Genomic DNA, 26,476 nt, shown 5'->3' with positions numbered 1-26,476 from the left:
AACACCATCAGTTTAAGCCTTTTCCTAAGCAGTTTACCCAACCGGAGATGGCTGCCATTTCTGTTTGGGAAACTTACATGTCTATACCTGTTCCCCCATCAGGGCAAACTGTGTCTCTCCGAGGCTGGAAGTTGGGAAATGGTGTGTGCCTTGACCTTCCCTCTACCATGGGTGTGCATGTATGTTACGTGCAGTCAAGTCACTCCCAACATACGATGACCTTATGAATGAATGACCTCCAAAATGTCCCAACATTAACAGTCTTGCAAAAGTCTGTGACTTCCTTTAAATTTAACCATGTTGGGGTCCCCTTTTCCCCCACTGCTTTTAACTTCCCCTAGTATAACCACAGAATCAGGCCTGAGGGCGTTTGGGCCGATTCCATCACCGAAATGGCGGACAAACCCACAATCAAATCTTTCATTTCTGTGATGCAATTCTGTGGCACTTTATTAATAAAATTGTGTTGCTATGTGCTGAACTGGAGACATTCTGAGCTTCATCCTGTCCTTTCAGCTAAAAGGAGTTGTGAGTGAACGCTTAAGTGGATGGCTACAAGCTAGAATTTGGAGGAGACGTTTGTTGGTTCCCCAGATAAATCTCTCCCACTTAATCTTTCCTACTGCTCTTTCAACCACTGAAGGTGGTAGTTAATATTTCTGCATGTATTTTTTTCAGTTAGTCTTACAGCAGAAGCTAGATCAACTGGGTTCTGGTTGGGGTTACCAAGAGACCCTTCATGATAAGGGTAGGGTAGATCTACTAGACTTTATGGTAAAGAAGGCAGAAAGCTCAACACAACTTCTCTTCTGTCGGTGCTGGCCAGTAGAAGAAGAGATATCTCCTGGGAAGGGCAAGTTTCTCTGTGGCAATCAGACATCCCAACGGCCGAGTATGAAACATTTCATTCAGACAGAAAGAGCTATTGAAAAGCATCCGGACACATCTTCTATTGTCACAAACCGCTGACAGGGTTTGATTTGAGAAACAGGCAAACTGGGATCCTTTTCAAGAAGCTATCAAGGTGCTGAAATTTGGGTATCCTGGAGCTTCTGTTCTCTTGCCAGTGGATTTCCCCCCTCCCTGCAAGTCCCCAGATGTCAAAGGAGACTGGGGCCTTTCCAAACCTCTCACCATCTTTCCTAGAACACAAGAGGCTGTTGTCTCCCAAGTCAAAGGCCCCACAACCCTCCAAGTCCTTACTTGAAGAATTTCTCAAGGTCATCACGGCTGCAGGAAGACCAAGAGAGGTCGCTGGGATTCCGGCCCTTCACCCATTCTCCAGACATGATGTGGGATCTGCCGGTGCAGGATGCGTGATCATCGTCATGGCTCATCCCCATGCTGTCAGAGGTGAGAAACACACACACGAAAAATTCAGAGCTTTCCCATACTTTTCATAATTTATTCAGCCATTGAAGGCTATTTAGATGATGGGATTAAATAAGAAGAGCTGTTTTTTTGTCCCCTGGTTTTTATTACCCAAAGGAGTCACAAAGCGGCTTACAATCACCCACCCTTCCTCTCCCCACAACAGACACCTTGTGAGGTAGGTGGGGTTGAGAGAGCTCTGAGACTGGCCCAAGGTCACCCAGTTGACTGCAAGTAGAGAAAGAGTAGGGAATCAATGCCTGTTCTCCAGATCATGGTTGCCAGCTCTGGGTTGGGAAAAACCTGGAGAGTTTGGGGGTGGAGCCTGCAGAGGGCAGGGCTTGAGGGAGGGGGAATAATGCCATACTTCAGTGGGAATAACGCCATACAGTCCACATTCCAAAGAGGCTATTTGCTCCAGGGGAACTGATCTCTGTTGCCTGGAGATATGTTGTAACTCTGGGGGATCCCCAGGTCTCATCTGGCGGTTGGCATCTCTATAAAAGCTGCTGCTCTTAGCCACTAACCTGGCCCGTAAAGGATAGTTGTGCCAGTATCCTATTCTGAATAACTCAGAATAACTGAATAAACCTTCTCATCAGATCTCAGAAGGTAAGCGAGATCAGCCTTGCTTAGTACTTGAATGGGAGACCGTCCAGGAAATCCAGGATGGTTATAAAGAGACAGGCAATGGCAAACCCCCTGAAAACAGAGATGCTTTAGGTTGATCCTGCATTGAGCAGGGGTTTGGACTAGATGGCCTGCATGGCCCCTTCCAACTCCACAAGGGGTTCCCACCCAGACGTCAGCTGCAACTTCACAGTCACCACCGTCCTCAAGTCTATCAGCGGCTATTAACCACGATGGCTAAAGAGGGCCTCCATGTTCAGGGGCATTATACCTGCCTGAGGAAGAGGGAAGCAGCAGGGGAGCCTGTTGCCTACAGTGTGCCCCATGGTTCCTCCAGAAGACATCTGGACAGCTGCTATGAGACACAGGATGGTGGACTAGGTGGACCTCTGGTCAGGCTCAGCAGGACTGAGTCTGAGGAATTCCCAAGTTGGGCAGACCAAGTTGAAGAAACATCGGGGAGTCCAGGAAAAGTTTGGGTGGCAGGGTCCTCTCAGGAGGGCCAAGGCTGCAGGAGGTAGGAAGAAAGGAGAAACATGGCTCTCCAGGGCATAGGCAAGGCTCTGCCTTCCAAGCACCCCCTTGGTTCCTTCTGGGCCTGACTGTAAGTTTATGAATCGAAACAGAGATAAGCAATTTGGTTTTTTCACCCGAATGTTATTAATGGTGAACACCTTATGTGTCCTTGATAGACCTTAGTGGGTTTTTTTTTTACATTATTCCTTAGAAACAATGGAAGGTTCTTTGTCAACCACCATTTGAATGTTTTGAATGTGTTTTTAGAATCATAGAATCATAGAGTTGGAAGGGACCTCCTGGGTCATCTAGTCCAACCCCCTGCACTATGCAGGACACTCACAACCCTCTCGCTCATCCACTGTCACCTGCCACCCCCTTGTACCTTCACAGAATCAGCCTCTCTGTCAGATGGCTATCCAGCCTCTGTTTAAAAATTTCCAAAGATGGAGAACTCACCACCTCCCGAGGAAGCCTGTTCCACTGAGAAACCACTCTGACTGTCAGGAACTTCTTCTGGATGTTTAAATGGAATTTCTTTTGCATTAATTTCATCCCATTCATTCTGGTCTGTCCCTCTGGGGTAAGAGAGGACAACTCTTCTGCATCCTCTACATGGCACCCTTTTAAATACTTGAAGATTGTTCTCAGATCCCCTCTCAGTCGTCTCCTCTCTAGGCTAAACAGACCAAGCTCCCCCAACCTTTCTTCATACGTCTTGGTCTCCGAACCCCCTTTTGGAGAGTTCATATTGATTTTGAAGAGTTTTTCCTCTATTGACAATTCCTCTTTGCATTTTTATCACTGTGCAACTATATTACCGTAATACCATAATAACCTAGTGGATGTTTTCGTCTCTCTATTGTATAATTTGGTAGATGTCATATATCGCTGTATATTTAAACAGAGACTTGTTTGCTTGTTATATCTACTCATGTAAAATCTCCCCTTTGCATAAGTTGCTAATTTGGGGGACTGAACTGAGGAAGGCACTGACCGAAACCTATTTATTCCTTTTCTCTTCAAGAAAATTCTGCGAATAAATATTGTCGCCAAAGGAAGAAACTGGAGAAGTTTGTTATCTGTGGTTTCTTGCAGTTAGCAAATTCTGCCACACAATATATTCCTTTGTTTCATTTCTGCTCCATACGGCAGCCATAAGTGATCAAAGGCGATGCGGCCTGCGTTTTGCTTTATCAAAAACGCGGATCTAGTTTTCCCCGCACTCCATGCGCCCGGTAACGTCACCCAAGCTGATGAACCATGGGTTGCTGTCTGTCATTGCTGGCTTAATAAGAAAGGAGACCTTTCAGCTTTGGCCAGGTAAGTAACTCGACCCGGAGGGACGTGGCTAATGGCCGGCAATCACAAGACTGCACAAGGGACAGGGGGCTCAGAAGCCCCCAGCCTCAAACGGTGCCTTTATAGAGAGACCAGGAGACAATGTTAAGCTCTGTTCCTCATGGGAGCACAGGTTTCCGATGCAATGATTCAGTCTAAAAACGGCCTCTCAATCCCGAATCCACATCAGCTAATTTTATCTAGGTGGAGAGGCAAACATGGTTACATGTAGGGTTGCCTTATCCAGGGTGGATAATATCTGGAGGTTTTGGTGTACAGCCTGGGGTGGGGAGGGCTTGCAGCAGGGATGAACCTCAGTGAGATACAATGCCCTAGAGCGAAGGCTGGCAGGGGCTCATGGGAATTGTAGTCCATGGACATCTGACTACTCCTGCCCGAGAGGCTATCTTCCAATGCAGATGGAGAATAATTGTAATATTAGGAGATCCCCAGGCACCACTTGGAGGTTGGCAACCAAAGTTAAAACCCTCCTCAAAAAAGGAAGTTCTTATTTTATTATTTGGAACTTGCTGAGTTAGACCAGACAAACAAATACAAGGATGTCACCATAACAACAGAAAGTTTCCCACTCGTCTTCTCTTAGAACATTCCCAAAACCCACACAGGCCAAATACCTTTTCAGAGACCACAGTTCTGATCTCTTCTTGCCCGTCCCACCTCTTTTGGAGAAGCCATGTTTAAAAGTTATGTCTTTGATAGACCCAACGAGAATTGCCTAAAATAGACCAGATGGCTTCAGGGTGGCTTCATGGCATTCTTGCTTTCTGATGTTGTCCATTCATCTTTTTGCACTGGCTGTTCCTCGGTGTCTCAGGACACCAGGGGAGCCAAAGAGCTGGGATGTTAGCCCCATGGTAGTGGTGAGCTCCGCAGTGCAGAATTCACACACAATGGTGAAAGCTCGTCTTTTTCTTGGCCATCAGTTGGTGGTGTCAAAGCGGCTGAGAAACAGCCTTAGAATCAGACCGATTCAGGTGGGTCGCCATGTTGGACTGAAGCAGCAGGATGGAGTTGGAGCCCGGGGAACCATTAAGACCAAATGAGTCTAAATCTGGGCTTGAGCATTCAGGTGCTCTCTTGCACGCGTTCATACCCAGAATAAAACTTTGTTGGTCTTAAAGGTGCTCCTGGCCTCCAACACTGTTATGCCTTAAAAACAGATGTTTGTCCAAGCAAATACAGCCTTGATAGTCCAAGGGCAGATGCTGGAAAACAAAGAAAACCCCTGTAACGTTCAAAGAATGAGCCCTTCACATGACTATGGCACAAGCCTGCTGTGTGCGACTGTATTGGTAACTGAAATGCTGAACAAGCTGTTATCACAAGGGAAACAGAGAGAGATTCTGTTAGGAGATTCTGTACAGGTCTGAAGCCCCAGCCAATCAATCAGGAAGTGAGCTAAGCTAACCAACTTTGATACAGGAAGTGAGATCACAAGATCCAGCCTATCAAAACTGAGTCAAAAAGTGAGCTCAGACAATTAACAATTAACAATTAACACTGAGTCAGGGACAATTAACACTTAGTCAGGGAGCTCACAAGTCCAGCCAATCAAACCTGAGTCAGGAAGTGAGCTCAGACAATCAACGCTGGCTCAGGAAGTGAGCTCACAAGCCCCAGCCAATCAACCCTGAGTCAGGAAGTGAGCTCAGACAATCAACACTGAGTCAGGAAGTGAGCTCACAAGTCCCACCCAAGCAACACTAAGTCAGGAAGTGAGCTCAGACAATCAACATTGAATCAGGAAGTGAGGTGAACCAATCTACACTGAGACAGGAAACAAGATCAACCAATGAAGAGAGTCAGGAAGTGAGCTCATCCAATCAACACTGAGTCAGGAAGTGAGCTCAGAAGCCCCAGTCAATCACCACTGAGTCAGGGAGTGAGCTCAGTCAATCAACACTTAATCAGGAAGAGAGCTCAGCCAATCAACCCTGTCAGGAAGTGAGCTCAGTCAATCAACGCTTAGTCCGGAAGAGAGCTCAGCCAATCAACCCTGAGCCAGGAAGTGAGCTCAGCTAATCAACCATGAGTCAGGAAGTGAAATCAACCAATCAACACTGAGTCATGCTCACAACCTCCAGCCAATGAACACTGAGAAAGGAAGTGAGATTAGCCAATCAACTCTGAGTGAGGAAGTAAGCCCAGCCAATCAACACCGATTCAGAAAGTGAGGACACAAGCCCCAGGGGAGAAGCCAAGTACAAAATGGCTGCCATGGAAAGGGGAGGAGCAAAGTTAAAAATAACTGCCTTGACAAGGGGAGAGGCCAAGTACAAAATGGGAAGGGGAAAGTACAGAATGGCTCCCTTAGGAAGGGGAGGAGCAAAGTGCAAAATGGCTGCCATGGGAAGGGGAGGAGCCAAGTACAAAATGGCTGCCTTGGGAAGGGGAGGAGATAAGTACAATATGACCTCCATGGGACCGACATAGGAAGGGGAGGAGTCAGGAAGTGAGCTCAGCCAATCAACTCTGAATCAGGAACTGAGCTCAGGCAATCAACACTGAGTCAGGAAGTGAGCTCAGCCAATGAACACAGTGTCATGAAGTGTGCTCAGCCAATCTACACTGAGTCAGGGAGTGAGCTCACTGAGTCAGGACGTGAGCTCAGCCAATCAACACTGAGTCAGGAAATGTGCTCAGCCAATCAACACAGAGTCAGGAAGTGAGCTCAGCCAATCAACACTGAGTCAGGAAGTGAACTCAGCCAATCAACACTGAATCAGGAAGTCAGCTCACAAGCACCAGCCAATCAACACTGAGACAGGAAGTGAGATTAGCCAATCAATTCTGAGTCAGGAAGTGAGCTCAGCCAATCAACACTGTCAGGAACTGAGCTCAGGCAATCAACACTAAGTCAGGAATTGAGCTCAGCCAATGAACGCTGTGTCACGAAGTATGCTCAGCCAATCAAAACTGAGCCAGGGAGTGAGCTCACTGAGTCAGGGAGTGAGCTCAGCCAATCAACACTGAATCAGGAAGTCAGCTCACAAGCCCCAGGCAATCAACACTGAGACAGGAAGTGAGATTAGCCAATCAACTCTGAGTGAGGAAGGAAGCTCAGCCAATCAACACAGATTCACAAGCCCCAGGGGAGAAGCCAAGTACAAAATGGCTGCCAAGGGAAAAGGAGAAACCAAGTACAAAATGGCTGCCATGGGAAAGGGTGGAGCAAAGTACAACATGGCTGTCTTGGAAAGGGAAGGAGCCACATACAAGATGGCTTCATGGGAAGGGGAGGAGCCAAGTACAAAATGGCTGCCATATGAAAGTGAGGAACTAAGTACAAAATGGCTGACATGGGAAGGGGAGGAGGAAAGTACAAAATGGCTGATTGAGTCAGGAAGTGTGCTCATCCAATCAACACAGAGTCAGGAAGTGAGCTCAACCAATCAACACAGAGTCAGGAAGTGAGCTCAACCAATCAACACTGAGTCAGGAAGTGTGCTCAGCCAATGAACACTGAGTCAGGAAGTGAGCTCACAAGCCCCAATCAATCAACACTAAGTCAGGGAGTGCGCTCAGCCAATCAACACTGAGACAGGAAGAGAGCTCAGCCAATCAACCCTGAGTGATGAAGTGTCATCAAAAGCCCCAATCAATCAACACTGAGTCAGGAAGTGAGCTCACAAGCCCCAGCCAATCAACACTGAGACAGGAAATGAGATTAGCCAATCAACTCTGAGTCAGGAAGTACGGTCAGCCAATCAACACAGATGCATAAAGTGAGGACACAAGACCCAGGGGAGAATCCAAGTACAAAATGGCTGCCAAGGCAAAACGAGGAACCAAGTACAAATTGGCTGCCATGGGAAAGGGAGGAGCCAAGTACAAAATGGCTGACATATGATAGTGAGGATCTAAGTACAAAATGGCTGCAATGGGAAGGGGAGGAGCCACGTGCAAAACAGCTGCTTGAAAAGGGGGAGGAGCCAAGTACAAAATGGCTGTCATATGAAAGTGAGGAACTAAATCCAAAATGGCTGCCATGGGAAGGGGTGGAGCCTCGTGCAAAATGGCTGCCATATGAAAGTGAGGAACTAAGTACAACATGGCTGACATGGGAAGGGGAGGAGGAAAGTACAAAATGGCTGACTTGGGAAGGGGAGGAATGAAGTACAAAATGGCTGACTGAGTCAGGAAGTGAGCTCAGCCAATCAACACTGAGTCAGGAAGTGAGCTCAGCCAATGAACACTGAGTCAGGAAGTGAGCTCACAAGTCCCACCCAAGCAACACTAAGTCAGGAAGTGAGCTCAGCCAATCAACACTGAGTCAGGAAGTGAGCTCAGCCAATCAACACTGAGTCAGGAAGTGAGAGCCAATCAACACTGAGTCAGGAAGTGTGCTCAGCCAATCAACACTGAATCAGGAAATGAGCTCAAACAATCAACATTGAGTCAGGAAGCGATATCAGCCAATGAACACTGAGTCAGGAAATGAGCTCAGCCAATCAACACTGAGTCAGGAAGTGAGATCTGCTAATCAACATCGAGACAGGAAGTGAGGTCACAAATCCTAGCCAATCAACACTGAGTCAGGAAGTGAGCTCAGCCAACTCTGTCTAAAGTTGCCCTTTCTGCCTGGGGAGCTGATCTTTATACTATGCAGATGAGATGTAATTCCAGGAGCTCTCCAGGCCCCACTTGTAGGTTGGCTACCCCTGGGTTGGAAATGTTCCTGCAGTTTTGGAGGTGGGACTTCAGAATCGTACAATGCTTCAGAGTCCAGACTTCAAGGGAACCATTTTTGCCTGCAGTTGGGAGGGAGTTGTGCAGGTGTGTCCCTCGTGGGCTATGGGCTATGGCCAGCCCTTACCAGCAACTGTTTGTATTCTGGGGTGCAGACAGACAGACCAGCATCAGTACTGTGAGTCTGGAATGTGCAGGACGATCTAAATAAATATTTACAGCCTTAAACTGTAAATAGTGAACAAGTAAATGGCTGGAGAGGCATGGGAACTGAAGTAATTTTTCAACTTTGGCCTGGCAAATTAAAAAAACAGTATTAAAAACCTTACTAAGGTCAAGAATGCTGTGCACAGAGAGGCTTCCTCTTAGGGTTGCCAGCTTCTACGTGGGGTTCTCTACCCCACCTCCCGCATGGGGAGTCTGCTATGGGAAGAGGAAGGGAAGATGATTGGAAAATGCTTCCAGACACCTTTAGGCCTGCTGGGTCACTGCGGCCCATTCCCAGTTCTCTCAGACCTCTCACAGCCTCACATCCCTCACAGGTTGTCTATTGTGGGGAGACGAAGGGAAAAGGTGTTTGTAAACCACTTTGAGACTCCTTTGGGTAGTAAACAACAGGGTACAAAAATCCCGTTCTTCTAAGGAGCAACCATGAAAGGAGCATGTGGCCACATAACATTTTATCAACAGTGAAAAAATGGAGACAGAAGGAGCAAGGTGGACACCTGTGTACTGTGACTACCCCATGTGTATTAGGGCAGGGAGACATTTCAGTGTCTGTGGCCTAATTCACACATGAAGGGAAATGATACAGAACTGTGAGGAATTGGTTGCCACATAATCTCCCACTATAAAGAGTCTCCAGTCTGATTTTCCCTTCACATATTTGAAGACATGGTTCTGGAAAGCTCATCTGTAACCACTATGCCACAAAGGTCAGTCCTCTCCCACACTCCCTGGGGGGGAGGGGGGAAGGAGGCCTTCCCACAGGCCCAAAAGCCATTGCCAGAGGGGGGGAGCCTTCCCCCCAGCCCCAAAAGCACACCTAGCGCCCATTGTATTTACAAGTACAGCGGGCTTTAAATCTAGTCTAGTAAATACAGAAGAACAATCTTCCTGGTAATATTCAGAAACTTTAACATGACCCCCATTTCTTGTGTCAGAGTAAAATCATCTACACACACACACGGGCACCACAGTTTCCCGTCCAATACCACGAGGCAACTGTCCCACCCCAATAAAATTTTTACGGCGAGCAGTGTTGAAACATCCCCTTTCTCAGCCCCACATGCCAAGCAAGACTGAAGATTTTGCCTTAAAGCAGCTTCCTGTAGAAAGAGATGGAGAGGAAGTATTTCGAGTTGCACCTTGGAGATGGCTTGAGGTTAAGCAGCAGCCAAGTACAATGCAAATCTCAGCCCACCTTTCCAAGCCTAGCATAACCTTATCGCACTCCCCCCACGTACAACCCATCCTCCAGTCTCTTGTGTAGACGAACGTTAGGAATTTTTATTGGTGTTTCATACTCAAAACTGCATCACTGGAGGAAGGCCAGGGCCTGAACTGATTCAATATGTTAAAGCATTCCGGTTCTGAGGCACCGACTCCTGCCAGATCTTCAGGCACCTAAGTCAGAATGAAGAAGGGAGGGAGGCGAGAACCGGTTCAAGGAACCTGAGCCCAAGGTCACAGCTTTGTGGTATCAGGCTGGGATCCAGTCCAGCCCCAAGACGGTACACATTCCGGGCAGGAGAAAAAAGACGCAGCATTGGGGAAGGCACAACTAGGGTTCCCAGCTCTGGGTTGGAAAATGCCGGGAGATTTTGAGAATGGAGCTGGGGCAGGAAGGGACCTCAGTCTTGCATGATGCGATGGAGTCCCCCCTCCAAAGAACCCATTTTCCCTAGGAGAACGGATCACTTTCGTTTGGAGATGACCTTTAATTCTGGGGGATCCCCATGTCCTAATTGGGGACTGGCATCCGTGTGCACAATGTCAGCCTTTGTAATATAAATTTTCTCAGGTTTGTTTGCTTATCTGTTTATTTATTTATGCTTGGATTTAGCCACCTAAGGTGGCTAACAAAACCATAAACAATCACTCCATAAAAAACCCATTAAAACAGTAACTATACATATAAGTAACCCACAAGATGGCGGAAACAATCTACCCCAACACAATTGACGAGGTCCAGCCAAGCAGAGTCAGCACTAGTTGCTATTATATTCCAGGGATGCTAAGTTAGACCCCTGATCAAACTCCGGTCTACCTGCTGTCTCCCCCCATACAGATGGACTGTATGGCTTCATGCCCCATTGAAGTCACTCCCCTCCCCAAAACCCACCCTCTGCAAGCTCCACCCCTAAAGTCTCCAGGTTTCACGCAACCTAGAGTTGGCACCCCTACAGGTCCACATCATTAACCCACAAACACAAATGCTACCCAAAACACGGCGATTAAGTGAGAGCTACTGGGCAAAACCCGTCCATCCATCTTTGACTTATCTCAGAATGCGATTTTAGCATAATCTCAAAGCTTAAATTAAGTCTGTACTTCCAGAAGTTGTAACTTTCACACTACTAACTATGGGCTGAGGTGTCATTTCACCCCAAAATTGTACAGTGCAGAACAGATAATATACTTGGTGGCCAAGGGCTTCCCTAGCAAATGTCATCCCTACTCTGGTGAGATCCAACCAATGGACCCCAAACCCATTTGCCATCTGCCAAATCCTTTGCCTCCAGAAGCCTAAAAATGGTGGTGTTAGTGGTAGAACGTGCCCTCAAGTGGTAGAGAGTCCCATCGGGTTTTCAAGGCAAGAGATGTTCAGAGGTGGCTCTCCATGGCCTGCTTCTGTGTAGCAACCCTAACCTTCCTTGGTGGGCTCCCATCCAAGGATCAACCAGGACACCCCCTGCTTATCTTCTGAGATCCAAGGAGGCTAGCTTGGGCCATGCAGATCAGAAACGTGGTCTAAATTGCAAGGTGTGACATTTCAGTGGGCCTCGTGGCCCAAAAACTTTGTCCAACCATTGATGCTATTTCAACTTTGACCTGGAGGGGACAAAATAAATAATAAAGAGACCAAATTCCTGCTGACAGCTCTTTTTACTCCCCAGATTTCCCATTATGGCTCATATTGGAGCAGCTGTGAAAGATCTTTCATAATCCTGGAGCCATTTGGCTTGGCTGCTCCAGAAACTATTTGGGACAGTGCTTAGTCTCCTCTGCTTTCTCCGCAAGGAGAAGATGACAGACAGAATTTGCAGGCGATGGGCTTGGTATCAAAGCAACCCAGAAATCATGGGGACCAACTAATTTGAAAATGGAATTTTCAGCCCGGGGGGGGGGGAGTGCTTGTATTTCTGCTCACTCCAAAGCTAATGAATTCGAGGTATTGAGTTATTATCTATTTTTTAAATGAAATAAGCCGTTAGAAAAGAGGTATCTTTGTTTCAAAAATGTTTGGCTGAAGATCTTTTTACAAGAACACAGTGGGGGGGAAGAATCTTATCTTCAGATACATTCCAGTGGGTATTGAGTGAAGGAAGGAAGGAAGGAAGGAAGGAAGGAAGGAAGGAAGGAAGGAAGGAAGGAAGGAAGGAAGGAAGGAAGGAAGGAAGGAAGGAAGGAAGGAAGGAAGGAAGGAAGGAAGGTTCACAAACACAAAAAAGCTACAAGAAGAAGAACAAGAAGAAGAGTTTGTTCTTATATGCTGCTTGTCTCTACCCAAAGGAATCTCAAAGTGGCTTACATTCTCCTTCCCTTTCCTCTCCCCACAACAGACACCCTGTGAGGTGGGTGAGGCTGAGAGAGCCCTGATCTTACTGCTCGGTCAGAACAGCTCTATCAGTGCTGTGGTGAGTTGCAAAGCATTTTGGATCCTGGCCATTTGGTGCATTTCCTCTTTCCTCCCCATGAACACTTAGCGATGCACTGTCACCTTGTAAACGTGTCCCTGGGGCAACAGTCCTGAGAACGTCTGTGTTGGGATTGCCTGCCTGAACACAAGAAGCCACCTTATGCTGAATCAGACCCTCGGCCTCTCAAGGTCAAACTTGCCCGCTCTGACTGGCAGCAGCTCTCCAAGACCTCAGAAGGAGACCTTCCACATCACCCACCACCTGATCTCCTTAACTGCTCTGCCACTGAGCCACAACACCTTTCCCAAAACTAGAAACCACTTTCCGTAGCTGGAAGTAAGAAGGAGAATACCCAAAGAATGCATTTGAAAGAAAACAGAGCCAAACAGGGGACCCACAGCTTATGTTATTAGTTAAGTATCTGCTTTCCTTCTGTAATCCTGCGATTCAGATTTGCTGTCCCCCCAGAACATCTTCAAGGTCCAAGAAGAAAAGATCTTCCTTCCTAAAATTCTACAGGGTAAGAGATGCACTGATTCCCTCCCCAACACTGTCCGTAAACATCCCTACAAGGTCCTCAGTGAAATGCTAAACTGATCCGGCGCCGGGAGAATGACCTCGTTTATAAGCATCTTGCTGAGTTTTACTTTGATGCGCTGGGATTGCATAGAAAATGCTAACCAGCGCTGAGACATTTAGAGAAAGCCAGCCAAAATAACTTGAGATTAATCAACGGCTGTAGCTCCGTTGCCTGCCCCCACTTGGGCTTATTCTGCTGAGTAAGCCAAGGACACGTTAAATAGCCAGGCTCTAATGAGCTGGCAACTTTGTAGCAGTTTTGTGCCAGGGTGGTTCTGGTTCAATCCATCACGGTCTTTGTTGGCAGCGATTGCCTTTACCCAATGACGCAAGCCCTAGGAGTGTTAGGAATACTTGCTGTGCAATATTTTGCAGAGTATGTTACTGATAAAGGATGCATTCAATTTGCATGTAATAGCTGGGTAAAGAAACAGTTTGGTTTTGCAAAGACAGCATATCTTGTGGATCTATTTGCTATTTAAACTCAGCATCAGCCCTCTGCTTCCAGTGGTTTGGAAGATTCTCCTTGTTCCAGGTCGTATGGATAAGGAGCAGGATGGGAGGGTAACCCACTAAGGCCTTCTGCACCCATAATATTTTCATGGGTTTCTAAAAAACAGGAAGGTTCTCCTTGTTCCAGGCCTTACAGTTGAAGATCAAGATGAGATGTGGTCCACTAAGGCCTTCTTCACTCATACTTTCACAGGGTTCTCCTTCATGGAAAGGTTCTCCTTGTTCTAGGTCCTACAGATGAAGATCAAGATGAGATGTGGTCCACTAAAGTCTTCTCCAGTCATCATACTTTCACAGGGTTCTCCTTCATGGAAAGGTTCTCCTTATTTTAGGTCCTACAGATGAAGATCAAGATGAGATGGGGTCCCCTAAGGCCTTCTTCACTCATTATACTTTCACAGGGTTCTCCTTCATTGAAAGGTTCTCCTTGTTCTAGGACCTACAGATGAAGATCAAGATGAGCTGTAGTCCACTATGGTGTTCGATGGAACATCTCTGAAGTGCGCGCCTGTGTTTAAAACTCACCCCCACATATTTGTGTCGTGGCTGCTGTTAAGCCAAGCAAATGAACGCAAATGAGTTCGGAAAATGTGATTTCAATTATCCACGGGCGGAATAATGAATAATTTAAAAGAACAAAAAACATTCCACCCTAGATGTACAACAGAATGGACAGACAATCAAAACAGCAGAAGGGGGGGGGAGGCTTTCCTACAGATGGCCAGAAGGGGAATAAACCGACAGGTCTAACAACTAGATCCTTATCCTGGGTGCTTGAGACTGATCCTGCACTGAGCAGGGGGTCGGACTAAATGGCTTGTATAGCCCCTTCCAACTCTATGGTTCTATGGACAGATACTTATCCTGGAAACTTTAGGCTGATCCTGCACTGAGCAGGGGGTTAGACTAGATGGCTTGTATGGCCCCTTCCAACTCTAGGTTTCTATGACCTTAAGCAGTCCTATCTCCTTATCACTTAAGAGCATTTGCAGGGTGCACGGGTCAGATCTAGAATGTGACTCTGTCAATCAATCAATCAATCAATTAATCAATCAAGTCAACCTTTAATGGCATGAATGATAAAAAACAGGGTAACAATCAAAATAAATAGCATATTGAAATGGGGAAAAAAATGCCCAAAACTCTAAAATAAAATTTAAAAGAGATGAGAATTATCCAATTGGGTGGTGGCAGAGGGCTTTACATAGGAAACCAGCCACGGCTTCTGAAATCAATGAGTCTTTGTCTTCAAGAAGACATCAGAACGTCGTCAGTATGGACCGATCTTCTACTCAGCCATGGCATCAGGTAATGCACATGGTTCAGATCACTCCAGAATGTGACCACAGACCATGTCAATCAAGAATGAGGCCTGCATAAGACCTTGCTATCGTTTCTGTGGTGAAGGGAAGGAGAAGACCTCAAATGTAGCTCAAATGCTAAGCTAGGATGAATGTCCCCAAGAAGCAACTCCTGTCTGAGCCCAGGAAATAAGATCAAGGTATCACTAGAAGAGCTGTTTTCACTGGCTTAATTTATTCATTTATGAGAGATCCCAAGGACATCATGTGTGGTATAAGGTGGTGGTGGGTTGCCACCTTGGGAATCTTCCTTGAGATTTCAGTGATGATTCCACACGGTCTTTTTAGCGGTGGAATGTGCCATCAAGTCACAGACAACCCCACAGGGTTTTCAAGGCATAACACGTCCAGCGGAGGTCTACCATTGCCTGCCTCCTTGGTGGTCTCCCATCCAACAACTAACCAGGGCTGACCCTGCTTAGCTTCCGAGATCTGATGAGATCAGGCTAGCCTGGGCAGAACCTTTTCAGCTCATGGCCATTAGCATGTTTGTGTTACGCTCCCAGGAACGAGGCTTTCAGTATTACGTCTGCCATTAAGTCTTGATCCTGAACCATCTGGAAGAGTAATGTGGCCATCTGGGTTTCTATGGTTCTCCTTCAAAACTTCCTTTAGATAGTTAGTAATGACTCAAGGGACGCAGAACTCCGGAGCTCCAAGGGGAATGGGGAACATACAGAGATGAAAAGAGGGTTTAAATAAAGTTATGTTCACAGCGCAATGTATATCATCGTGGCAAGGATGTTAGACGTCACATCACCAGCCAAGAATGTGGCGGGCTGGATACTGTAGACCAGGACTCAGAGTTATGGCCTTCAGGCTACAGCAAGGGGACCTATGTTTCGGTAGCAAGCGGAACTGTCAAAATGCTTAGCTGTTGCCCTGAAGGATTGACAAGGCCCCACTCACAGCCGGTTTCTACTTCCCAAACTTAGTACTTTTAGGATTCCCTGAAAAGGAGGGTTTTCTAGAGAAAAAGGAAAGAAGCTGCATTAAAAGGGGATGTCGAAGTGGCACTCTAGGATTCACCCCAAACTCTATGATTAAACCATAGCATTTTGGGCAAATCCTATGGCCGTCATGCCGATGCAATGACGTCCCTTCCATTTTGTGCCGGAAGTGGCGCTCTGCATCTGTGCACTGCCGATTCACCCCGTGGCCCCTCCCCTCGCTGCCGGGTTAAGTGGAAGCAGGAAACGGGGCCAGGCCAGGAGGTCACCCACCAGAGACCTGCTCCCCTATAAGCATGGATAATCGAACCAACCACACTGAGTTAAAGGAAGGGGGAAGAGTATTTTTGCTTTTAAGGCAGGAAAGGCCACCTGGAAGTGAAAACTCAATCCATATTAGACCTCTGGGAGAAGCACATGGATTTCTTTTTTTTACAAACATTTCTCAACTGTCATTTTGACATTCCAAAAATCCTCTCTCTGGCCCACTCCATTATTTGGCTTAGAGTCTGAGACATGGTCTGTGCAGCTCTGAGCAAAGCCAGGAACCATGAAAACTACAGAAAGAAATGGCCACCAGCCAGATGGTTGTTTGTTGCAGCCAGGATACCGGAATCTCCCTCCCATTCTCTTCTGGGCTTTTACAGGGGTCCCTTGTGAAATATTTCCATTTTTAATGTGTATTGCAGGCAAATCTCTGCATTTCACACATCTGGATAATTGTTTCTTCAACTTCCTGCTCTGGGAATTGAGAAAACTTGAATGCCCACGTTCTATGCACATACAGGTTATGCTGTAGGAGGTAATTTGCTGGGGGACTTGGGACTGCTAGGGACACGATTCTCTCAAGCGTGCAGAGGTATTCTCTACTCGCCTCTATAGATTTCTGCACGGCAACCCATTCGCAGACGGAAGCCCCCCTAAACTCCAATCAGAACTGTCTGCAAAAAAGAAGATGTGGTTCTTATATGCCACTTTTCCCTACCCAAAGGAGTCTCAAAGTGGCTTACAATACCCTTCCCTTTCCTCTCCCCACAACAGACACCCTGTGAGGTGGGTGAGGTTGAGAGAGCCCTGATAGTAATATCAGTGTGTAGTAATAGTGATATTACTGAAGAAGAAGAGTTGGTTCTAATATGCTGCTTTTCTCTACCCAAAGGAGTCTCAAAGCAGCTTACAATCCCCTTTCCTTTCCTCTCCCCACAAGAGACACTGAATAACATAACATATCATGCATATTAGGACCTTTCCTCTAGGACCCTTGACAAGAAGCAAATAAGTGGAATAGGTGGTTATTTTAAAAGTAGGTTGTAGAAGAAAAAGCCACCTGAGAGCCTGTGGTCACACGACACAAGAAGATATTTCACGATCGTATTAACCAACTCGTTAATGGCGCCTTTCATTAGAATTAGATGTGTTTGGATTTTTTGTTAATGAAACAGCTGTCTGCAGAACTGTTTGTGCAGTAAATCCAAGCAACACGAAAGGAAGGGTTGGAAATCCAACCTATCAGTTAGGAAGTTGGTTCACTTTTTCCACCCCGTAACAGCAGAAAGCCCAAACTGAACATTTCAATCTGAACAGACGCCATTTGTTCTTCTTTCTCTCAAGAAGCAACTAGGAGTTACCTTCTCTGTCCAGACCAGGAGACCCTACCAGAAGATTTCTGCAGACGACTTGCATTGGTCGGCTGTCCATCCGACAAACAGCCTGGAAGCGGGGCCTGAATGGATGAGTATGGCCCATTCCATACACTTAGGATAATACCCTTTCAGAGAACTTTTGCAGCTGGATTTTCATGTACAAAACAGGCCAATGATCCCTGGCCCTAAAGAATCCCGCCTGGCCTCAACCAGGGCCAGAGCCTTCTCTATCCTGGCCCCCATCTGGTGGAGTGAGCTCCTGGAAGAGATCAGGGCCCTGCTGGAGCTAAAACTGTTCCACAGGGCCTGCAAAAGGGAGCTCTTCTGCTAGGTGTATTTGGTTGAGACCAGGTGGCCAGCAATATCTACAGGGCCCTGCTCCCTCCCTCCAAGAAATCCACCCATGTGGACCTGTTTGCATCGTTATACTCTGTTACCTTTGTTATAGTTTAATGTTAATATTATCATTATTATGAAAAACTACGTTCCATGTTTCTGTGTTTTATGAAAACTGCCGTGATCCTCGGGGGAGGGCGGTATATGAATACAATAAATAAACAAACAAATAAAAGCTACTTCTGAAGTGCATTGTGTGGTGGATGGAGCCAGGAGAGCTCTGACATGACTGCTCTGTGAGAACAGCTCTCACAGGACTCTGTGATACCCAGGGTTAACCCAGGGTTGGGCAAAATGGAGGTTGACAACATTGATGGTGGTACTCTAAGAATCACCCAGATCTCTATGGAAGAGACCACAGAGACTGGGGAAATTTCTAGAGTGTCATCAGGAAGTGACATCACAGACAGCAACCCTGCACCCAGAAGTGACCAACATCCTGTGTTGCTGTAGGAACTTCCCCAGAGACAACTGAGACTGGGAGAAAGTGATGTTACCATTCCCCCAGCTCCATCCTCCCCATACACTGTCCCCCAAATATCCTAGCATTTGCTGCTGTAGTACTTTAGAGCAGGAGTGGTCAAACTGTGGCTCTCCAGAGGTCCATGGACTACAATTACCACAAGACCCTGCCAGCCTGCATGGACCTCTGGAGAGCCACACTTTGGCCACTGCTGCTCTAGAGAGACCATTAAGCCTGAGTGTTTCCATTAAGATAGTTTGAGCTAGGGTTGACAGGTCTGTCAGCCCAGCTGGCAGGGGATGAGGGTGAATTTACTGGGAGCAAGAAGCGAAGAAGCCATAAAGTTTTAATTGTGGGATGTTATAAATCTTGACTAGGCATGTTTTAACTATTTTGTAAACCACCCCGAGCCTGCTTGAGGAGAGGGGCAGTCTATAAATCTTCTAATAATAAACAAAAGGGACATGCCCTGATTTGTGGGCACAGCCTCTATGGTAGAACTAGTCTTCTATCATAGAGTTCTGCCCACAAACCAGAGTGCCCCCAAACTCACCAACACGCCTATGTGACTTCTGGATGACGTACGCACATTGCATTTATTTCTGGCTGTTTGGGAGATTTATTCCCCTTGCTTCCTGATAACCCTGAAGTGGGAAGAGGGGCTGCAAACCAAGGGATACTCTGCTCCTACCTGGGGACTGGAACCCCTAGTTTGTACCCTGGCAAGGCACCAGGTACTATGAGATGTTCTGTTTGTTTGCTTCACTCTCCTTACTAACTGTGCCTGTTGGCTTACACACCCATGGGGATGGGGCCTTCCTAGGCAGAGCTGTCCCAGGGCTTCCCAATCGCCGGAACCGGCCGTGCCATCTCCCTAGGGAGCCGTGACTCCAAGAGAGGAAGCCTACCACATCTCCGACAGAGAATATGCGGCACCCTCATGGTTTCTCATTTCAGATTTCATTTTTCAGAACTGATGGGGAAGAGGAGGGAACGCGAGCCACGACAGTCAACCTGATACGAAGCCGGTCTGCTTTCAGTCCAACGGGGGCTCAGCAGCCAGGCACCCCTTTAACAGCATCTTTTCGGCATGTAACAATGATTTCCTCACACGGCAAGCCTCAGATTAATGCCCTGTTAAGGTTGAGAATAGATTTAACAGCCTGGCATATGGTTTGAATAAAAACAAAGGCCTCCCGTCATTCGGGGCTGCCGAAACCGTTCTCAGTTTGGCTCATTCACTTTTTGGTGTCAAAGGAAGGCCGCGGGTAAGGGGGCTGCATGGGGGGGGGGGAGCAGGGCATTCATTTTCATGTTGGCAACTTTTGTCAGGAGCTGAAATTATTTTCTGTGCCTGTCCCCGAGCATTCAAGACATGAGTCGGGAAGCCACGCAAGTCGCTTGCACGATTACCGAACACCGAGCGGCAGGACCGGATTGAAAATCTTGACAACGGTTTACTGGATTCCCTTTAGCAAGCAAATATTTGTTATTTAAGGTAATGTATTATAATGGCCACGCAAACAGTAAGGAGCTATGCATGCTTGTGGCCAAGAATTTCTCTGCAAGTAATGGTAGTTCTTTTTTTTTAATGTGATTTGATCAAGATGCTTTTTGTTTTTCCTTTTTGAAGCACGACTTATTGCAAGCACATGAGCTTGAGATACCATCTCGAGTCATGGCCTTTTTGGGTGACCTTTAAGGACTCCTCAGAGCAGGCACAGGGCTTCCAAGGAAAGACGGGGAAGCGTTTGGCTGACGGAAGAAACACGGATCAGTGCGGCAAGAAGAAGGGAAAACACCTCACCTGACTCCTTCGAAACTTCCGCCCTGAGGACTTCCGTTTAACTATTTCTGATCTGCGAGCACTCCTTCGAAAACAACTTCTCGCGTCCCTACGGACTCCCTTGTGGGGTACCGCAGGGCGCAGTCCTCTCCCCGACGTTATTTAACATCTTTATGCGCCCTCTGGCCCAACTGGAAAGGAGTTTTGGGCTGGGTTACCACCAGTACGCTGATGACACCCAGCTCTATCTCCTCATGGACGGCTGCCCAGACTCCCCCCCCCCCCCAGAACCATTCGCCAGATGTTTGGAAGCAGTGACTGAATGGTTCGAGCAGAGTCACCTGAAACTCAACCCCTCCAAGACGGAGGTCCTGTGGCTGGGAGGCAGAGGGCAGGACCAGGCAGCGCGCCTAACCACCCTGGCAGGAGCGCAACTTACCATCGCACCCCAGGCCAGGAATCTGGGGGGGACCATCAATACCTCCCTGACTATGGAGCCTCAGGTCAAGAGAGAAGCGGGTCAGGCATTTTTCTATCTTCGCCAGGCCCGACTACTAGCGCCCTACCTGTCCCCTGACCACTCTGCTACAGTGATCCATGCGACAGTCACCTCCAGAATAGATTTCTGTAACTCGCTCTACCCTTGTCTCTGATCCGGAAACTCCAGCTAGTGCAAAACGCAGCTGCTCGGGTCCTCACTGGTACACCTTGGAGGGCCCATATCCAGCCTGTGCTGAGGCAGCTGCATTGGTTGCCAATTGCTGCCCGGATCTGGTTCAAGGTTCTGGTTTTGACCTTTAAGGCTATACGCGGGTTGGGACCCACATACCTGAGGGACCACCTACCGCCCTACATCCCCCGCAGGGCTTTACGCTCAGTGGGGGAGAATCTCCCGATCGTTCCTGGCCCTAGAGAAGCGCACCTGGCCTCGACCAGGGCCAGGGCCTTTTCGGTCCTGGCCCCTACCTGGTGGAACGAGCCCCCGGGTGAGCTGCGGGCCCTGCAGGATTTACCAGCTTTCCGCAGGGCCTGCAAGACGGAGCTCTTCCACCAGGTTTTTGGCTGAGGCCGGGGTCAGCAAATGAGTGCCAGCATTCCTCCCCCCCCCCCCCCGGACCTGGTAAGTTAGATCTCCTCCCCACCCTCCCTGCCGCTCTGATAGCAGGGGATAGGAATAATGAGAGCTTCCGCCATGTTGGGATTGTTTTAAAGTCTTTTAATGGGTATTTTAATGGGGATAGGACTGTTGTGACCCACCATGAGCCTACGGGGAGTGGCGGGAAATAAATATAATTAATAATAATAATAATAATAACAACAACAACAACAACTTCCGCCCTGAAGACTTCCGTTTAACTATTACTGAACTGTGCTCACAATAAGCTAAGGTGGTATGTAAACTTGCTTCGCCCATTGCTGTTTGACCCTCTCCGTATTATTTAAATATCTGGAAATACTGACTGACTTTAGGCCAGATTAGACCTTTGGTTTATTAAAGTCAGCCTCGTCTGTTTGACTGGCAATGGTTCTCCAGGTCAAGGGTCCCTATGGGGCACTCATGGATACTCCAATGCCCCTCACCAATGTTTCTGGCACCCTTCAACTATTTTTAGAAAGTGGGTGGATTTTCTGCCCAGTGAGCTTTATGACTGGACACTGGAGATTTGATTGGCTTTGTAGAAGTTTTTTTTTAAAACCTTGCTTTGGCAAGGGAGGTGAACGACATGTAACCAACAATATATTAAACTATTCTAAAATCATTCGAAAAATTCTGCCCATGAGTGTAAAACCACAACCCAGGAGAGGGGTGCAAGACAGGAGGGAGGCCAACTTGATGTTGATAATTCTGATATCACCTGATGTCACCCAGTAATTGTTTAACAAGTTTTTAAAAAATATACAAAAAATTAACTCCCACCCATATAGGAAACCCTTCCAGGGCCATCAAGAAACCTCAGGGTTTCGCTGATTCACTGGCTTTTCTCAACCAAGGACACTGGCTCATTCATTCATTCATTCATTCATTCATTCATTCATTCATTCATTCATTCATTCATTCATTCATTCATTCATTCATTCATTCATTCATTCTTTAGACTTATTGGCATTCCCTGTCTGTATTAAAAGCCCCATTAAAACCCAATTAAAACACTGGACATCCATCCATTCTGGACATCCATCCATGTACAATAAACAGCCTCCTAAAAACTTTTTAAAACCATGGTGGCCTGCAACCCACTCCCCCCCCCCCCCCCGAAATCTAGTACAGGAGTGGGAGAAGGGAGCGTAGATAACATAGTGTGTGCTTACGCTCTTAACGCTTAACACAACACTGGGAGGCCCATCAGATCTTCTTTGCCACGCCAGCCTCAACCATAAACCAGGCAGAAGAGCTCCCTTTTGCAGGCCCTGCAGAATGCCGAAAGCTCTCGCCGTTCTAAACAATGTTCTCAATGTTCTCCTGCAGTTCTAGGCAATGTTTTGATAGGAACTGCTGAAATATGAACAAACTGAAAGGATCATTAAAAGGTAGAGATATAGAGCCAGTGATGTGTAGAGGGTAGAATGATGGATGAGGATCAGGGAGACCAGGATCAAATCTGAGAAAAAGCTTGCTGGGAGACGTTGGAGCCAGTCATAGCCTTCCCTGCCTCACAGAGAGGGTGAAGGGCTATGTTTTTTAAATGTTTTAATGTCTTTTAGATTATTTTTCCATGTTTGTGACCCACCTTGGGTGAAGGTGCGGGATATAAATTCCTTTAGAAATAAATACACAAACGGCGAGTCCTTACTTGTGTCCCAGTTCGTGCGCGATGGTGAACGCTAGATTCAATCCATTGTCTTCCGCAAGGACGCATTTCCTTTTCGCGCTGCAGATCCCTCCGAGATAGGCAATTCCTGACAAAATTAGAAGGAAGAAGGGTTTCATCAGTGCCAACCCCTGAGATCTTCCAGCACGTTGGCATTGAAGTAGGTGGGCCAAAGCTTTGACTCAGTATAAAATCATGTCAAAAGGATAAAGAAATCACTTTCGGAACACAAGAACTTGAAAATGAGTGGACACAGGTTCAAGACAGACAAAAGGTCAGATCTGGCCAGCTGTTACCCTGAGAAGAAAAAGAGCAGGAGGTCCCCTTTGGCCACCAAAAAGACTAAGGTAGGGATTGTGGGAACTGGGAACGGAAACCTGGAATGACTGAGGCTGTTATAAACAAGGTAATCAGCCAAGACTCTGCAAAAAAGATGGCTGGTTCAGACCCAATAGGAAGTATCTTCTAGGCACAATGTATATCATTAAACTATGGATCTCATTGCTACAAGAAATAGGGAATTGGGGTCACTGTGGTGGGCAGGTAGTTGTGAATTTCCTGGGACTTGATGACCCTGGAGGTCCCTTCCAACTCTATCATTCTGTGATTCTAATGGATATTACGTTAAAAGGCTGAAAAATTGTAGATTGATGAATAATAGGTCTATCAACGACAGGCAAGGATTACAAGGCAGGCATGGAACCTTCGTGGTGGATTTCCAGCACTGGAAAGCGACCCCAGGATAAGACTGCAGAATGACATAGAGCAGGGGTAGTCAACCTGTGGTCCTCCAGATGTCCATGGACTACAATTCCCATGAGCCCCTGCCAGAAAACGCTGGCAGGGCTCATGGGAATTGTAGTCCATGGACATCTGGAGGACCACAGGTTGACTACCCCTGAGACAGAGAACTCCCACCTCATAAAACAACAACAACAACTTTGGCATGCTTAGATGTTTAGATAACCTTGCAGAGATGTATAGGGGGGGAGCCTGGATGGCTCAGGTCAGATCAATCTCGTCAGATCTAGGAAGCTAACTAGGGTCAGCCTATATTGTGGTAGCCTAGAAGCTATTGACCAACCTATAATGTTACCTATCATGAAAATTAGCAGATTTCTCATTTTCATATTCTTTAAGTGAATGTTGAAAGAGTCTCTCCTGTTCCAATTTTCGAGCCGCGGTCTCCCCCTTCTGTCATTTCCCTCTGTTTTTTCTTCAGAAAGGTTTCCTGGGTGATCCCTTGCAGCAAGGACAGCCATTACCCACCAGGTACGCATTCAAAGAGTGTGCGGACTACCCACACGATATGCGCCAACCTTAAGGCTGAATTTCTACTTTTAATTAGGACCTTATTTAATTTAGACTCGAGGGGGGACAGACTGCAAGCCCAGAGACCCTCCAAGTAAGAGCCTTTTAATTAATTCAAGCTTAGACATTTTTTGAAGCTAAAAGACAAGGGATCCATTTAGTTGCCAGGAAAACTTGCTCCCACGCAGGGGTGGCCTGGGGTTCAGCGGCTCGTAATAACTCGAGCAGGACAACAGACCTAGTGGCACAGTATGAGAACCGTTCTTTTCATCTCCCCCCCCCCCAAAAAAGAAAATCTTCAAAGCAGAAAATATCTTTGTTCATCACGACATTCAGGGCAGAGACTTGGGTCAGGTTTGGCAGGCAGAAATAAAGCGGCAATTAGCAATCCTTACTCTTCTCAAATAGCATCTTAGAATTGTATTTATTTATTTTATTAGATTTTTATACTGCCCTTCCATACGGCTCAGGGCGGTTTATTTATAACATCACGGGGGGGGGGGGGATACATGGAACAAACTAACATATAACATAGTCAAAAATATCATCAACAGTAACCCAACAGCGGTTGGATTAATCTCAATCAACAACAACATAACAGGAACGATAACTTAGATAGCCCCCCCCCCGAGAAGTCATACTAGTTCATAGAATCGTGGAGTTGGAAGGGACCTCCTGGGTCATCTAGTCCAACCCCCTGCACTATGCAGGACACTCAAAACCCTCTCACTCATCCACTGTTCAAGGCATGGATTCTGAAAGGGCATCTATGGATGTTGTTGGATTTGATCGGTCTCAGGCAAATGCCTGGTGGAGGAGCTCCCTTTTGCAGGCCCTGCGGAATTGTGGGAGTTCAGGCAGGGCTCTGATCTCTTCAGGGAGCTCATTCCATCAGGTGGGGGCCAGGACGGAAAAAGCCCTCGTTGAGGACCGATGTGTACACACACCGCTTGCCTGACACAGTACAACAGATCCTGGATCCAACCTCTCCTGTGTGTAATGAGAACTTTGCCAGATCAAAATGGCCAGGCAGCACCCAGCTTAACCGAGCCCTTTGTCTGCACATGATTCAGGCATCAGAGTCTTTTGGGCACCTTCTTAATAAGCTACCAATCTTGACACACACACACACACACACACACACACTCCCCACCACCACCACCTTAATTGGCTTGCTAGAAACCCTGAGCAGATTTTTTTATTTTTGGAAGATGCAGTTGGGTAGAAAATCCTCTAGCTTTGTTGGCAATAAACGAAACCTTAATTAGCAGCCTAAGCAACATGAGGAGGCCTCTCTCTGCGGCAGCCTTCGGGGGGGACGTTGGCCTTTGCACTTCTTCCTGATCAAGGAAAACAAGCAACCTGCCAGTGGTTAAGGGGCTGCTGTAGACAGATGTCTGAACGACAAGCTGACATCACAAACACAAGCTTGTTGGGGGCTATTTCGATCTCAGAGCTAGAGTGCTACATCTGTGCAGCAGCACTTCCATATGGAAGGCTACCGTTTATGTCAACGTGGATGTCAGAACCGGAAAATTAGGAGAAAACCTCCAGTGGAAGACCGGCCACGAAAGATGTCAGAGCTTGCAGAGACGGCTAGACGTACGTCTTTGAGACAGAAAAGACAACTTTTTTGCTGAAGAATTATAAACCCCTCGCTGACTTCTTGCATAAAAAGGGGAAATGATTTGATGACATGGGTTTAAAGATGAAGGAAAAGATTGATTTAAGGCTTTTAACTGTCTGATGTAAATTGTTTCCTGGATGTTGTCCTGAGTCATAGAAGAGTTGGTTGTTATACGCTGTTTTTCTCTACCGGGGGTCTCAAAGCAGCTTACATTCACCTTCCTTTTCCTCTCCCCACAAAAGATCTCCTGTGAAGTGGGTGAGGCTGAGAGAGCCTTGATATTACTGAAGAAGAAGAGTTGGTTCTTATATGCTGCTTTTTTCTACCCAAAGGAGGATGTGTGTGTGGGGAGAAAGGGAGCTCCAATTCATCAATTCACAGGAGAAACCAAAGCAATACATTTTTTCTACTGAAACAGGCTAAGTTTTTAATAAATGCACATGAAAGAAGCCAAATTATTAGAGCTTCAGACTTTTTTCTTCCAATTCAAAATCTACCGTTAAAAAATAGAACAAAATTTTAGTCTGGTGGCTCCTTGAAGACCAACAAAGTTGAATTCAGAATTAAAATTTCTTGGTCTTAAAGAGGCCGCTGGGCTCAAACTCT

At 46.9% G+C, this 26,476-nt stretch overlaps 1 protein-coding gene across 2 annotated transcripts in view; it reads right to left on the bottom strand.

Annotated features, from left to right (window-relative positions):
- The window catches only part of ADAMTS17 (ADAM metallopeptidase with thrombospondin type 1 motif 17), a 157,258-nt gene that overhangs the window by 76,434 nt on the left and 54,348 nt on the right, over positions 1-26,476 (bottom strand). For both annotated transcript variants that reach the window (XM_077317337.1, XM_077317338.1), the window contains exons 8-9: positions 22,915-23,020; positions 1,204-1,344 (exon numbers count right to left, since the gene is read on the bottom strand). In XM_077317337.1, coding sequence (XP_077173452.1) covers positions 1,204-1,344; positions 22,915-23,020 — 247 coding nt within the window. The remainder of the gene's footprint in view (positions 1-1,203; positions 1,345-22,914; positions 23,021-26,476) is intronic.

Source organism: Paroedura picta, chromosome 18, assembly GCF_049243985.1.
Source record: "Paroedura picta isolate Pp20150507F chromosome 18, Ppicta_v3.0, whole genome shotgun sequence".
Classification (NCBI taxonomy): Eukaryota; Metazoa; Chordata; class Lepidosauria; order Squamata; family Gekkonidae; genus Paroedura; species Paroedura picta.
This window is presented reverse-complemented; position numbering and strand designations above follow the sequence as displayed.